The following is a 17,071-nucleotide window of genomic DNA, read 5'->3' as shown; positions in this document are numbered from 1 at the left end:
AGGTGCACCTTCAGGCCAGGCTCTTCTCCGTTTAAGCCACTGCTGTGGGCATCTGATCCCCAGTGGTCCACTCCCAGCTTCCCACTGCAACCGGTGGCTTGTGCAGCAGAGGCTGGCATGTCTGGATGAGTGGCAGTGGTGCCACGGGGCCTGTAGAGCTTACCCTGCCACTGGCACAGGGCTCCCAGGAGCCTCTGGTCGCCCCCAGCCTGTCTGCCAAGTGAGCAGGTGATTGACTGCAGCAGACATGTGCTTTCACATGCTTTTATTAGTATTTTAAAAAATGGGGCATAAAAGCAAGTGACTACTGTATTTTCCCTTCAAAGCCTTCTATGTGTAAGGTCCCTCCATACTAAACTATGCATAATTATTTGTGTCCTTGATGTGTCCTCTGCTCCTTGCAGGAGGACCAAAGCCTCTAGAGGGCAAGGGAGCAGAAGGACTAGAATAGAAGCAAAATCGCAGCATTTTGGCTTGTGCATTTCTTTCACTTCTTCAAAGTGATTATTTTGCTTTTTTCATTATGAGAAAAATATGTCCTTTTAGATAGTGAAAGACAGACATCTATTTAGTCTTAACCATTGAGTGTACTCCTGGTATCTTTTCTGATCTGTAGCATGGTTAAAACAAATACAGTAACATTTCTATGCTTAATGCATTTAGCTAGATTTTATTTTTATTTTTCTTAAATTCAAGCTCACTGTGTGACTTCAGTTCTAACGCCTTTGCCCAAATACCACATGTAGAATTCTTTCATTATGTCTGAAAACGGAAGTATTTCTCTACTTCACCATTAATTCTAAATAAACAAATACTTCTTAGTGACCAAATCTTTCATAAATTTATAGCATTGATATATTCCATTACTTGAAAACATTTTCTTACAGCAAGTTATGAGACCGACTGATATTGGTGTTAGTTTGTTCTCAACTTTGTCAGCCTCAGCTAGTGGTTGAGAGCCACTGCTCTGATTTTTCAATCAGTTGTGGATAATATGTCATCTCTTATCCATTTTTTAAACAGGCTAGTTAATGAAACAGCATCAAACCCATAAGGCAAAGTTAAACCATCCTAGAGGTTGTGGGCTGAACTGGAGTTTTCTCTTAAGTGCTGTAGTGATTTTAAGTATAACAATAGCAAAGCCTCTAGGCTGACATGAGTATTTCCATAGGTGCATCTTAGTAAGTTTTAGTCTTGGATGTTGTTTTCATATCTCTTAATGTTGTTTTGTGAGGTGGATATTGGAGGTCGACAATGGTTGAATGTAACACTTCTCCATGTATTTAGGATTTTTTATTATCTAATGCCAATAATTTCCTGTTCCTGCTTTTTTCTCGTTTAAGCTTGTGATTTTCCTTCCATTTGAAGATGATTCAATTCTATAAATATTTATGTACAGTGGGGTATTTTGTCAGACTATTTTGTCTTTTCCCCTGAACATGAAAATACCAATTTCCATGAGCTTGCTTTATGGAATAAATCAAGGGTTTTGGGTACATTGGCGTTGGGAAGCAGGACATGGGTAGTTGCAAAGTAGCTCACTGGGATTCTGGACCAGGCATGTTTCCTGGGCATGACTAACGACAGCACAAGCAGAAAGGTTTCTGTTTGTATTTTCCAATGTGGACATATCATCATTCCTTTCGTATGTTGGGTTCCAGTGTATAATCAAAGGTATTACTGCAACTTGCCTTGAATGTCTTGTAAACGTATTATTTCAAACGTCCCTGCTGCCCCTATTAGGGGAGCTCTGGATGCTTTGCACAAACAGTATTTTGACAGTTTGTACCAAACTGAGAATCCTAATAATGTTCTCCTTTATGTTTGTAGGATTTGGAGATTGTGTATTCCTATTTACATGGAATGGAAGCCTTGTCTAATCTGAGAGAGCATCAGCTAAGGTATGATACTTTACCATTAAAAACACATGTATGTTAATGCACCAATAAAGCAAAGGAACAGTAAGTTTGGTAACTGTACACTACTGTTATGTACCCTACCTCAAACTAAAAGCTGGCTATCACTGCATCCTTTTCTTCCCTTCTTTGTCGTAACACTTTGACCTTGTATGTCTGCATATGTGTATCCCTATTTGTTCCTTCTGATTTCTATTATGGATGTTTGTTTGTTTTCTTTTCAAACTTTCAGACTAGAAGTAAATGCTTTATTTACAGAGTACCAGTTCCAGTCCTCAAAGAAAGTCCATATATAGTCCAAATAATTTATTTAATATAATAATTATGAGAGCAGAGTCTGTTTTTCAGCTTCTGTTTCAGTTTGTGCTTGCTTTCTTGTGGGAGATTTAGATAAATTATGTACTACACATGCATATGATACTTAGTAAAAAACGACTAATAAATGTCATCCACATATTTTATTATTAAAATGCTTCATTAAGCAAACAAATACAAGTAAAAAATTCCAGATGAACTTCCTACTTTTTGTAGAGACTTGTGTTTATTTGATTTTTTTTTTTTGAAGTAATTATTTCAGTTGTCCTCTCATAAACATCTTACAGCGGAGGTTTCTAAGGGTATTTGGACATCGGTGTGAGGCTGCCAGGTACAGGAGGAGGCCGGCACATCTCCTGTATGCTTTATGGGAGGAGAGGGTGAATTACTGTTATTTTGCATCCTGGGGTTTGCCAACATTTGCCGCATCTGAAGATGCTGAAGCAACTTTGACTTGATTAATGCTGGTTTAGCTTCTAATTTCTGGCCTCTTGCTTTGTCATTCTGTCAGAGTCCACATTCCTAAGCCAATATTCTGGGGTTTGGAGAAAATAACAGGCGGCGTTTTCTTTCTCCCAGAGTGCCCAAGACACATTTTGCAATGTGAATGTTGACTTCAAAGTAGTCTCTGTAATGACTTCTGCTTTGGAAGGAGGCCATGATCACATTCAGTTAAAGTATTTTGTGTTGTGCTATTATATGCAAGACTTTTAGCACGTCAAGTTTTGCATAGCTGGACTTGAACTGATGTTAACTTGTTTACAAAGATCAAAGTGTGCACATATGGTTGTGTGGTATGTTGATGTGTGCTTCTTGGCTTCCTGTGCAGAATGAGGTTCTTGCTGAGGAATGTGTGGAACTCAGGCTTGCTCTCCCAGCACAGTGAATTCCTAGAAGAGAGCTTCTGTTTACAGTACCATACATGGAAAAGGCTGGGCTCCCAGCAGATGTGGGACAGAAAGCTTTTATAGTAACCTTTAGATACAACACTTCTTGTGGTGGTGAGATGCCACAAAAACCTCTGAGATGCATTAAAAACTAGAGTATGAAATACAGCTTCTAGTAATGAATAACTTACCTTATGGCTTGCCGACAATCTCATCCTGAATTTATTACAGTTGTTTTTTTAACTGTTAATTAAAAGCCAGTGTTGACCAGAACTAATTCAATTTTTTAAATATTTGAGGAAGCAATCTAGTTTATTACTTGGACACTGTAATTTCTAACGCTTCCAGTTTAACACAAGAATTGAAACACTTGGCTCCCTTCTGTAAGAGGCATTTGGTCCCCTATTTCTAATAACAGGACCAAAATGCTGTCAAACTCAGACAGTGCCAGTGGTGAACTTGCGTGACTTTGACAAGAATGTACTTCCTTCGCTCCCAATTCAGAGGGGAACAACAGTTGATTGTTAAAGTGATTCTGTTTCCTGTAACTCCTACTCTTAGATGGCCCATTGCCCAGCATCGTTTCAGACCAGTAGGGCACAGACTATCCTTGAGCAGTATTTTAGATTTTAAATCTGACTGCTAGCAATGACTCTTCTTCTGGTGTCTTCTCACCAGTAATCTGATGTCCACTCTCCCCTTCCCTCTCAAAACAGAGGATCAGAGAGAAAAGGTGAGGACCCAGGACGCAGAAGCAGACAGTAGCTTTTTGGTGTTTGTAAAGGATTTTGGCAAGACCTGATTTTATGGTGGGCAATGGTGTCTGAAAAAGAGAAGGTTCTGTCATTCAGAAAGTTTTTAGCTGTGCTAGGAAGCAAGATTTTTTCATTAGCTGAAAGTTGTATACAATATGTAATAATTATATACAATACAGAAATTGTTTATGAGAAAAGCTCTCAAAGGTGCTCCAAAGAGTGGATCTCAAATACCACAGTGGGGCGAAGGCTGTGGTAGTAAAACTTGACTCTTTTTTTTTTTTTTTAGCAAACAGATTAAATTCTCAATTTTTTATTCAGTTCAGGAATTACCAAAATACCACTATAAGCCTGCCACTTCTGGACAGGAAAAGCATTGTTTCTTAGTGGGCTGAACTAGTAAGTAAAATCTTGAGAGATGAGTGCTGAGGTAACTGTTGTAGCAGCCTGTTGGCTGTTGAAAAGATCTAGGAAATAATGGGAAATGGCAATAAGCCTTTTGAATGTCACGTAAAACCTGGATATAAACTCTTCCAGGCCTCAGATCAACTTTTTTGAGATGTCTTGCCTGAGCAAGAATTCTTGAGCACTTCTGTCTGCTTAGGATATACCCTTTCAGGCAGCCAGTCATTGGTGTGCTGAGGTTCTGATGATTGATCCTGCAAGGAATGAGAGGGTTTTTTTCCCAAATTTAAATATAGTTCCTCATTTGAATGTTCACATGAGCCTCTTAGGCAAATCTCTGTCTGACTAACTGTCAAATAGTCTTGGTGTTCGCAGTCTGCTTCAGAGCCATAGAAAGTCCAAGGGAGGCGGTGGGGTTTGTTTCCTTCTCCTTCCTTCCTTTCCACCCCCGCCTCCCCCCCCCCAGTAATTTACAGGGTCCATTTCCTTAAGAAAATAGGCAGAGATAACCTGTTAATTTTTTTTTTACACCAAGTTAACATTGCATTTCCTAATACGTGGCAAGTTCTATTATAATTGCTCTCTATGCCACATTTGTCAGGAAGACAGTGAATGCAAAAGTGCTTTAATCCTCCCTTCTAGTCAGAGGATTTTCCTGCAGGAAATTTTCTCCACTTTGAGCCCTCTGGGATTTAAGCATTAAAATCTTATGGTAATTTTTAAGTTGCTGAATTTCAGCAAAATGAGAAGCATTGATTTACCATGCAACATAATTTCTTGTTTTATCTATTGGGCCTGACTTGAAAAAGGGATCCATTTTTATAACGTGGTATCTCTGATTAGTGTTGCAATCTCAAATGTCCATCCATTTCTGAAATTCTGAATTGTTTCCTTAAAACAACTTTTATCAGATCACTTTATAAAATAAGATCAGTATCATTTTTACCAATCTTATAGAAATCTTTTTTATGGGAGCAATTACATCTAGTGTCCTAAATCAAATCTGATCTTGGATGAACTAATAACTTTAATGCTTAGATTCAACAATTTGTTCACTTTAATTTAAAATCAGCTTAGCTTTAAATTGATGGTTAGTTTCTGCAAGTGCTGGAGGCAAACGTGGAAATGCTGACTAACTTTAGAAAGTGAAGTCTTTGACACCGATACAAATCGTAATTAAAAATTACTTCTTTCCTTCTCTTTCAGACTGATGTGTGAAACTGTTAGATATGAAAGGCATGAGGCAAATGAAGTGCTGTACTAGTAAGTATTTCTGCTTCCTTTTGTGTGATGTTCAAATAATTAATTCGTTTTAAAGTGTGTTAAGGACAGTGTTTAATGCCAACTCCCTCACCCAGCCCACAGTCTGTAAACATAAACGAGCCACTTCATTTTCATCTTCAAATAGTGGAGAAATTTGCTGGTGCCAGGGAGGGAGCTAACAGTGACTCTTGCTTGGTGATGTGTGTTGTATTAATTTTTGTAACCAGTGAGATTATATAGAATTAGGGGATGTAGGATGTCTTCTCGTTAGAGTAAATTGTCATTTAGTCTCACTTTAATTTTGTCAAATTAGTAGTGACCAGCTTCTCGTACCAGAGGTGCCAAACTGACATATCTAACACAGCTTATAATTATCAGGGATGTGATCTAATGTCAACTCAGGTTTACAGTAGAGATCTGAGGATTACAGTTGCTTTGTTTATGCAAGCAATTTATTGAAACAAAAGGTTTATCAGGTTTTCACTTACGCCCCTAAACCAGACTCTAAATACAGATTTTTCTGGGTTGTTATTTGGATATTTAAGCATACAAAGAATGCACCTGTACGCCTTCTTTTATACATGTGTGATTTTTCCTATATTCATCATCAAGAGGAAGATGTGATTGAATGAACTTTAATGCTAAGCCTTGACCATTCAGCAAAGTTAAATTAATGTCTAATGAAACCCAGTAATCAGTTACGTATGGGAAATGCACAAGGTCAAAATCTATAGGTGGATAGGTAATTTTAATTAGACCAATTTAATCTTTATTCATCTTACAGACTAATTTGCTAGTGACTGGTGTCTTTATTTGTCCTTTTCTAGGCAGTTGTTTGTGTCCGTTATGTGTGCTAGAGTTTTTGTGTAGACCCAGCCAATATCTTGGCTCATTCTAACTCTTGGTTTGAATTTGAATTATATGTTGAATGAATCAAGGCTGCTAGTTATGCGTATACTCAGGCAAAAGTTACCAGGAAATATGTGCCTGAGTGAATACAATCTACAAACAGAAAATTGTGAAATCTGGGTTAACTTGAAGTGCTTTTTGCAATTCTTCTGCACTGATTTCCTTTGCCACTCCTTTCATGAGACTTCATCTTCACTTTGATTGTTTGCCTGTCATTTCTATTTACTCGCTTCTTGACATTTTTTTTCCCCATGATTTATTCAGTAGATTTGATGGGCAGTTTGGCAGTTTCTGGATACAGATGCTAATGCAAAATGTGCTTGCTCTAGCATTTCACATCTCTGATTTCATGTTTAATGGGCTAAACCTGAAAGTTAACATGGAATAATTTTCTGTTAAAAAAAATAAATTTAAAATTCAGTATTTTCAAGCCAGAAATATATGTTCTGTTACTCTGAGTTGTAGCTTTACATTTTATTTTAGTGAACAATTTGAGATCCACTTGGTAAGAAATTCCCATGGAACGTGCAGTCTAATTTCAGTGTTCTATTTTTAGGTTAATGAACTTGGAGGAATCCTTTTTTTGTTTCACAAATTCAGCATATATATTGAATTCTGTATTTTAGAAGGGTACGTCCTCCAGTTTTACAATATACATGTTTGGAAAAATTCTTTTGAGTACTACAGGAGATAAACCATGTGAGAGCCAGGTTAGAATCATTCCACTCAGTTATGAGCTATAGGAAATGAGACTGGAGCATACAGCCTAGTCATTTTTTATTGAACGTGCCAGAATTTATCGCTTGGAACTTTGGTCATGAAGGCTAAGGCTTTAAAAAAAGCATTAAATTTGAGCCCCTAGTTACAACTACTTTTTTTTCCTCAGTGATGGTATGACTTGCATTGAAATCTGAAATTGGGTGCTAATCTTCTGTGTTCATTAAAAAAATCTATTCAAATAGCTACAACTGTTGGAGCTGTTAATTGACCTGTGTGTGTGACCTCCTGGAGGCACAACTTAATGTCTCAGTGCAGATAAGCTAAATCCTTATCCCTAAATGCTAAGGTGAAAACTAATATAGTTGCTCTGTTTATTTGATTAAAACTTTTTAATTGTGAAAATTTTGGTCATATCTGCATTGTCAGCTGTACTTTTGAAAAGGTGAATTTCTATTGCATGTATGCAATGCTGAAAATAATTATCTGCATTCAGTACAAACATGGTAAATTTTTTCCCACCATTTAAAAAAAGTTGTTAATTTTCATAGTATCTTTATAGGTGGGGTTTTTTTGTTGTTGTTTTTAGCCAAAGGGATAAAATGGAGCACGTTGTTTAAAATTGGCTCACCTCATCTGCATTTACTTTACTATCAGCGGGTGTGCATGGTAGTGACAAATTCTCAAACCCTACGGCCATCTCCCTGTTTAAATGGAAACTGGGTTATTAAAAGTGGCAGTTCAGCTCGAGTTAGTCTTCGTTTGCCAGTCATCCTGCTACATTTGTTTGATGGGAAGTTAATGATAAAAGGGCTTAAAACCTACAAGGCAAAATTTCACAATTGAGGTTTACTTGACACATATACCTGATTTTTTTTTTTAAACCTGCTACCTTTATTCAAGTTTACTTAAAGATCCAATTGGAAAAAAATTTTTACTTTGGTCACTTGATAAGTCGTTCAAAATAAAAAAAGGGTTTTTTTATATCTGCACAATAGCCATTCTTGACGTTTCCAACAGTAAATTTCCAGTTAGCATTTTCTCTGGAAACCAAAGTTTTAGCAGATTTGTAGGGGGTGTGTATACCTCTTGACAGCTGAACAAAAGTTTTCAGATCAAAATTTAAATGTTTGTTATGACAGCAGAGAGGAATCTTTGGCAATGAAAGTTTTGCTTATAAACGAATGTGTCTGTAATAAAAGAAGCTCCCCCTGTCCCCCGTCACAGAGGGGCTGTATGTGGTTTTCAGCCACGCTGTTTGGTATTTCTGTATGTATGCATCAATGGTGTGTGGCTTACCCTTTCTGTAAAGAAGTGTTTAAGTTTTCTGTATTTTCTTCTCTAAAGATATTTCCTGCCAATCCAGTATCTTAAGTTTTGATGACCTGATGTCTGAAGTCACTTGATAATAAAGCCTCATGTGTTTCTCAGTTGCTATGCTGTAGCAAAACTTGTTCTTGTGGTCGCAACTCTTTAGTTTCTGTGCAGTTGAACTTGGTGCTAACTTAGCTGTGCTTATAATGTTTTTAAAAATTACTAAGAAAAGCCCAAGTCATATTCACGTAAAGTGAGTTTGTTTTTTAGAGAACCTTCCACTCAAAACCTGGTAGGGTATGTGCTCCTACCTCCCACATGTCCCTTTTGAGAAGATTGCAAGATGTTTATTTTGGAATTAAGCTTTAATCAGTAACAGATTTCTCAGTCTGTAGCAATTTTAGTTGTATGCTAGTGGTTTTGATTGCACTGATTCTTAGAAAAGGACAAGTGGTTAAAGAGTAGTAGTTGTCTTGGACATTTTGAACTGAATTTTAGTGTTAATGTCTACAGCTGGAAAAAGTTCTTGTCTAATGTCAGTGTGTTTGCTTTTATGTCATTCAGTTGTGCAGACTTGTGTGCTTTAATGAAATTCAGTGTTTTCAGAGGTATGCATTGTGAAACAAAAGGAGAAGGCATACATATAAACTGTAGATGAGAGAGAGAAAAAATTACATGTAAAACTGAGTTATTACTACAGAGAATGTCCACTGAAATGAGAAATAGCAATCTCTTTCTAAATTACTGACTGTGGTAGGCAGGGCCTGTAATAAATAGCCGTATTTGTACAATTATGTTTTGTCTTGCTTTTTGCCGCCTTCACCACTTGACAAACAATCTGATATGAAAACCTCCAGCTGTGTTAAGACTGTGGTGCTTATACTGGGGGAGGAGTGCAGGGGAAGGGAAAAGGGGATGAGAAGCAGAGAAGGCTACAAAAAGGATAAAGATACATAACTTCAGCTACTCTTTTTGGATATTTCCATGTTTGGTACCAAATTCTCAGGCCCAGTAGCCGTTATACCACCATCCAGTCTTAGCCAAGTTCTCTGAGTTACATCACTGTGGCAAATCACAAGATCCAGAATACTTGTTTTGGCTTCGCCATGTGGCCTTCTCCAGAGCTGGCTTGGCCCAGCTGTTGAAGCCTGGAATGAATGATTTCTGGAAAGGAAATAGAAAAGCATGACTCTCTGGTTGCTACTGAAATACTTATGGTTTTTATTAGATGAAAATGTTAGCATTTTTCATGGGGTAGAGCGAAATGTTTAAAAAATGCTGGAGGGCATTGGCTCTGCATAGCTTTGGGACAGGTTGTGTTAGAAGAGGCTTGCCTGAAGGCACCAGGAAGATGGGCTGGGGGCAGCAATTGGCAGGGAACTTACAGATGCTCTTCCCAGGGAAGAGATGTGCTGTCTTCTGCGCAGGTATCATGCATTACACAAAAAGTCAAGTGGGATTTTGGATGTAGCTGTAAAGTGTCTGGGTGTGCCTTAGCTCGATGGCTAAGCTGTAGTTTTAATTGCAGCTGTAGGTCTATGTAGTTAATATACAGTAGTTCTGCGCAAGGACAGGTGAGAAATAGATCTATGAGTAGTTTTTACGACTGGAAATACGAGAGTTAAACTTTAAGCCCTACAATAAAAGTGACATTTAGCAAATTCATGTTTTGTTCACAGTAGTGTATTGCCCTGAAGACCCTCAGGAGGATAGAGGCAGTGTGTACAAAACAGCAAAAAGTGATGCCAAAGTTGCCTTCTGTTTCTGCATAGCCTGACTTAATTGTGCAATGATGTGTGACAAAAATGAGCTAAAAGCTGCTGCTGTAGCTATTGGTGCGTGATTTTTAAATAAAACAGCTCTGCAGAGACCACCTCACTGAAACTTGTGTTCTGATGCATCCATTTGTATTAAGAAGGAGTGCTCTTATGTTCTGTGCACATTCAAGAAGTTTTATGATGGTGGTATCATAAACCCAAATTGTTCTGTATAGATAAGGTACATGTAATCAATAGCTATATACGTCTATATCTTACAGGTATAAAACTTAAAACCTAAAACGTTACGGAGAGGAATTACTAGAGAAGCGTATGAGGATCAAGCTGATGTTTCCACTAGTGATATTCTGAGTTATCAGTAAAATGATTCTCTTGTATTCTTCAATACTTTACTTCTAATCAGAATTTCTGATTTTTGGACAGGATGCATCTGATCAGTAAGTGCAGAAATGTGACCCAAGCCTCCATGTTTCACTGAATGCTCTTGACTTCAGAAAACCCCTATAAAAGATTTCTTCCTTGGCTTTGTAGAAATGAGATACTTGGGAAATTATTTAAAATGCTCTGAATAAACAGTAAACTCAGAATAGGTGTTTGAAGCCTCTTTTCTGGGTCAGCATCCTAATTTTCAGGTAGACCTCTGCTGGCAATATACATTTATTCTGCTTGTGCATCCATAGGTTTCTGTGGAAGTCATGCAGCAGCGTGTTTAACACTGCTGCAGCAGGGCTGGTCTCTCCTGTGTTGTTGCTGTGTGTGGTGGTTTTGTTTTTTTTTTTCCTTAAAGTATTCCTAAATGTGTATTGCACCTTCTGATAGTCGGGCAGTTGCCAAAGTAGCGTTGGGATGGTGCCAGTTCTGCACTGCAGTAAATCAGGAACCTGAATTTATACATTGTGTTGTGGATACGTTTTCTGTGGGGAATTTCTCAGGCAATATGTATCATTAAAACAAATACATCCAAGGACTTGGCAGTTGGCTCCGTGTAAGCAGAGACTGAATCAAGGCTTCTTAATAGTGTCAGTGATAAATGTTACTCTGTTGGCTTTGCATAGCCCGTTCCAAATTTCTGTGTTAGTTTGCCGTGATTTTGAGACTGCTTTGAATGCAGACTAAGGTTTTTGTAGAGATTTTGTTTTGTACTTTTCTTACTGTAAATGTTTCACTGAGGGCTATCATGTTTTTGTTGTTGTAATTTTGAGAATAAAAACTTCGGTTTTTGGAGAAATTTTAGAAGGGTATAAGATTTAATAGTAAAATTGTCTTGATTGACCTCAGATTATTTTGGATGGAAGATCACTTTATTTTACTACTTGTGTCATTGTTTTCTTGATGATTTAGGAATTTATCTTCTGATATCAAGGCCTAATTCGCTGAATAAGTTTAACACCAAGACTTCAATGACAATAGGTCAGTTAGCTTGGGTATGTATATTTGCATAATGTATGTATTGATTGCCTGTTTAATCAGCTGTCTTAGACTAGCACTCTTCAATAATGTCTGATTTGACTGAATTTTTTTACCGATTTTATTTCAAAAATGGAAAAGAATACAAATAAATGAAGTAAACATGCTTCTTATTATTTGTTTTCCTGTGTACTGAAGAATTGTTTCCTGTGGTCCCTTTCTTATTTCCCACTCTTGTGACCAGGAGACAAGACATCAGTTTTGGTCTTGTGTCCATTAGTAAAAGATAACCAGGGACATCAGTTGAAATTTACACTGAAAAGTGATCTTAAAGTACATATTAGAAGTTCTGAATTCTGAGCTACCAGTGTTACGACTGGATATGTATAAGAGTTTTTCTTACATTTAGAGTAAAGATTAGTTATAAGAACAAACATAAGTTTAATATGTTAATCTTAAAAAAAAAAAAAGTATTTGGAAATTTCTGTGGCTGATGCGTTAAGTACTCAATCTGTTTTACTTCTGTGTTTGGGATGTACCTCTTAATGTCATGAAGAGCATCTAAAATGCTGTGGCAGATGTTAGGTAACTGCTTAACTAGCTCATTAAGGAAGGTTATAGACAGTGCTGACAATGTGAGTAAATGGTTTTCTGATTATTCTGAGTGTTACAACAATACAGTGCCAGTGGGCAGGATCTTCAGGCAATGAGATGTCTACCTGAGAGAATCATTGCACTTGAAGACGTTTGACATCCCTAGGCACTTCAGGGCTAATGTCTAATTGTGGCGATGGTTATTCAGTTAAACAATAAACTACCTATAGCTTTCAGCAGACAGAGGATAACAGAAATGAGCAAAGAGAAACAGACAGATTAATCTACTGAAACAATATCCTATGGAGCATAAGCTTGCAGAGCAATGTTCTTTCTAATTTCTTCTTGTGTAGAGCTTAAATGCCTGAAAGAGGTCCCAGTTCTGACATGTCAAATTTTCATTGTTTCTGTTCCTTTCAAGTGGCAATCTGGGAGCATGAACAGTGTCTGTTCTGAATTACTCTGTGTTTACTTACTGAAATTTATTCAATTTTCAACAACATTGAGCATGATTTTATGAAAAAGTAATCTGCTAGGTACGTCTTGGTTTGTAATATAAGTTCTTTTATCAAAACAGGTATAAATGTTAACTTGCCGGCATGGTACTATATCCAGTCTAAATGTAAGTCTTCAATGAATCATTTAGTGGTTGGAATTTTAATGATTTATGGAGAGAATAATTCTAACTAGCTCTTTCACAACCAAGAAATTGTTCTTGCTGATTTCATGACCTTTTTATGAAGTAGCTTGGAAAATACCTCTGAATTGAAAAGTATTTCTGGATTATGATGTTTGACTTATGTTAGGGGTCCTGCCAGCAACTGGTGTTGCTGGGCCATTCAGTCCAGTGTTGGAGGGAGAATGACACTGTTATTTTTAGGTCTCTGGATAGACACATCTCCTGTAAAAGAAATACTAAGCAGTAATTATATGGAAGCCATTTCCATGCTTGTTTCCCTTGAGACCTGCATACTGCTTAGCTTTTTTCAAGTGCTGTTCTAAAGGGGTTGCCTGAGAAACCGATGACCAGAAGGTGGTGAGAGCAGCAGAGACTTGTGTTCGGCATGTACTTTCAAGTCCAGGTGCTGAATTTTGCACTGAAGTGGTGTCTTATTTGACAGAATTAAAGCATGTTTGACAACAGTCATCACAAAGACCTGCAAATTCTTGCCACTGCACATACTTGTTACCTCAGTTGAACCAAATGCACACAAGTAAGAATGTGGTGAATACAATTGTTTATTCCAGAGGTTTTAATAGTGCTGCATCTCATCATGATGGAGAATAAGAATTAAATGGATTGCTCTTGTTAAAATGTAGCTGTTTCGAAAGAAGTTTTAAAGGAAAGTGATACATCAGGATTTGTTAGGATAACAAAATATTTATGATATATAATTAGAAAATAAAATTTCAGTTTTAAGTAGTCTATATGTAGTTAGTTGGGGATCTGGGAATAAGAAGCTGCCTCTTCCAGTAGAATAAATAGCTCACAGCGTGAAGGGTTTGATACAAGTGCTGAAGACTTTGAGAGAGCCTGCAAACTTCTTGGATCTTGGCAGTCTGGACATTTATAAATGCTTCCTGATTTTTGAACTTTGAGTACCTCTGAGGTTGCAAAGAGTAGTCATGTGCTGGAAAAATGTGAAGGCTTCAGTCTGAAAATACTGTCTCACCTTATCAGTGGTGATGGCCTGGTGATGCAATCATAGGCTAATGCATAATTATGTAACTGAAGTTTCCAAACAGAACAGTTAGAATAACAGCTATGAAGTTACTTTGCAAAGTTCTGTCTTCAGTTTTTTGTGTCATTTTCAAAGCAGAGAAGTGTGCTGTCTGGCTGCAGGTCGTGTTGTGTAAAAGGGCTACATCAAGGAAGCTGTGGAGCAAAATGCAATGGGAAGGCATTGCAGTCCAGTCTCTGCGTTTCCGTTTCTAGCTCCTGAATTCCTGTAAATCAAGCTCTCTGCATTCTGGGAAATTAAATGGAGATTCCCCAGGAAATCCCCTGCTGTCAAAGGTCCTATAATAGTAAAGATTTAAAGTAGCTCTGTTTAAGTTCTGTACAACTAACAAGTGCAGATTATGAATAAAGCCTGCCTTTTGGTGACTGTTTTGGTATTGGCTTTCAGTTTTGCACCACTTTAAAGTTGCTGCTAGAAGTTGCATATTCTGAAAACCTTGTCAGTAGGTAGCTCTGTCATAGCAGTTATAAGAGAAGAACATTATATCTTGGTACCTGAGTCCTTTTGTTGTTGTCTTCACGGAATACAAATTTTATATTTGGCTAAAGATTTCTTGTTCTTCTGCTTCTTATCTTAAGATTTAGGCTCTTTCCTCTGCACGACAATCAAATGAGTCGAGTGCATGTAGACATATGGGCATCTGTCTAACCCTAGTGTGCTAACACGAGTTAAAGTTGTAGTGCAGCCGATGTCTTGAATCTGGCTCTAGGTCCTGTTGGTTAGGTAAGGAATGGATGGAAGTTTGTGTCTCCAGCGTTTCACTGGGGTTTTTGTTGCCTTTAATATAGCTAGGACAGAATGACTACATGTATTGATTTTGTTCTTCTGACTGCCTCTTAATGTGTGACTTCTGGGTTGACTTAGTTCTTATTCTCTGCAGGATAAATTGCATGTGTCATCCTACTTTCTTGGTAATCTTGTTTTCTGTAACTTGGAAGTGGATGGCTGTGCTGCATTCGGTAGGCAATATGACTTTAACAGTCCTGAGTTTCATCAGATGAATATGCAGAACAGTAGATGAGCTGAAAAAAAAAAAAAAAAACCAAAACAAACAAGCCCCCACCAGTCTTACATATTTGAAGCAATGTGCTCCATTGATTGAGGCTAACAAGTAATTTCTTGCCTGCAAAGATGATCTGTGAATGCCTGCTTGGAAACGTGCAACATGTTCCAATAACTTCTGATTTCAAGTGTTTTCACTCCTGTGCATGCAGCCTTACAAGACTGGAGGGAGGGTAGGGAGAGGAACTCAAAACTAGGTAGAAGTGTGGTTTGCCTTGCCTGGGTGGGCTTTGCTTTCAGCCTGGTGTGGATTGTTCACTGTACTTACCGTCCCCTAGTGTCTTGACAGCTGCTGCTGCTGCGGTGGTGGTGGTGGTGATGAGGGACAGCAGTGGCACCCTTACAAAACTATAAAGATCTTGCCTAAGTAAATGTCAGCTTGACTGAGAGGTGCTACTGGACCCTCCCCTCAAGTGTCCCCAGACCAAAAAAACCCAAATCTCACTCTTAAGGATACCTTTGAGGGGACATCATCAGCATCTATTTTGCTTCAGCTAATTCTGGGTGAAGTGCTTACACTTAATACCCTTCTGCAAATCTGATCAGGGATGTGTCCTGTCCACAAAAGAACCCTTTTTAGCACAATTTGTTGTCATCCCTTTGACAGAAGAAATATCTAGGAGGACAAATACAGTTTCTAGATACTGTTGTGGACTACCAGTGCTAGGCAGTTCTCTAGCAGTGGAACAAAACTCCATAATTAGGTTTAGATTTATTCTTTAGAATTCAATTTTGATGTTTAAAATCAACGTGTAAAATGTGATTGCAAAGAAAACCTTTCAAATATGGGTACTCTACATAGGATAAAATGGTATTTGCACGAGACCTCGTGTGGCTTGAAAAAGTGCTTTTGTAGTTCAGCATGGGCTTCTTTGACAGTTCCTTCTGTCATTCATTACAGGCAAAAAGTCCGGAAGAATGCAAAATGCATTGTTGAACAAATGTCAAGCGTAGTACAGAAAACATGGAAACTTGATTGAAAGCCATCTGAAGTTTGAATAGAACTGTGGAAAGCCCGGGATCCTTAAAATGAAAGAATTGCATGTGTGTTTTGTAACAGCATTGTCTAGCAAAAGCTGTCTGCCATATGGCTGCTTTGAGGCTTAATTCTGAACAACTTAAAGTGTAGCAAGTGTTGAGAAGTGCGGGAGTTAAATATATTTTCATATGAAAGAAATAGATCAGTCTTTCATTTGTCTGTGGTTTTTTTTTTTTGGAGGGGAGCATGTGTGTTCTGGAGGAAGGAATGTATTTGCTATATGCATAGGCTTTTTTCAGATGTTTTGTTCAAGACTAGTAAGAGACTAGTAGCCGTAAGAATGAAGAGAATGAAAATCCTTCAGCATTCTTTGCTCTTGAAGACTGTCTTGGAAATATTTATGATGTTCTGGATGGCAATGGAAGTTTAAAAGAATACGCAGAGTATTTTGAAGATACCTTGAATACAGGCTTGTCCTGTAGCAACCTTCTGCTACTGTGACACAGCAATATTGACAATTTATTTTTTAACTTAGATAATTAAGGAATTGAGTCCAATAGAATCGTTTTGCACAACATGATGCAAATACCTTAGAAATCTAACATGACTGTAAGAATAAAAAGTTATCAAAGTATGCGTAAAGCAAAAGGGGAACCGACCGAATCAGATGGTAATCCTGAAGCTTGATTTATTTTTTTTAATTAACACTTTCAGCTGTCAAATGAACAGGTGCTTATTTTTATATATAGATAAAGTATGATGTTCATGACAGGTAAGTGAGAAGGAGCAACAACTGTTGAAGAGGTAACTTGGAGAGAAAGTGGATAAACCTTTGAACTGGCAAAAAAAAGATAAAACTGAGTTGGATGATTAACTGAGCGAAAAGTCACGCTGTGAGTGATCAAGTAAGAAAAATGTAAACTGCTGCAGTTAAATGTATAATCTCAGCTGTTTGTTAAATGATTGAAAGGGTGATTCAAAAGTAGCATTAAGATGAATTTGAATATTGAACATATCAACTGATGCTT

At 37.6% G+C, this 17,071-nt stretch overlaps 1 protein-coding gene across 7 annotated transcripts in view; it reads left to right on the top strand.

Moving 5' to 3' along the window:
- RAPGEF2 (Rap guanine nucleotide exchange factor 2) overlaps positions 1-17,071 on the top strand; it is a 190,301-nt gene that overhangs the window by 58,917 nt on the left and 114,313 nt on the right. For all 7 annotated transcript variants that reach the window (XM_064449788.1, XM_064449787.1, XM_064449782.1 and 4 more), the window contains exons 2-3: positions 1,831-1,901; positions 5,485-5,541. In XM_064449788.1, coding sequence (XP_064305858.1) covers positions 1,831-1,901; positions 5,485-5,541 — 128 coding nt within the window. The remainder of the gene's footprint in view (positions 1-1,830; positions 1,902-5,484; positions 5,542-17,071) is intronic.

This window comes from Phalacrocorax carbo, chromosome 4 (assembly GCF_963921805.1).
Source record: "Phalacrocorax carbo chromosome 4, bPhaCar2.1, whole genome shotgun sequence".
Lineage (NCBI taxonomy): Eukaryota > Metazoa > Chordata > Aves > Suliformes > Phalacrocoracidae > Phalacrocorax > Phalacrocorax carbo.
The sequence above is the reverse complement of the archived record's forward strand: the minus strand, read 5'-3'. Positions and strand labels throughout refer to the sequence as shown.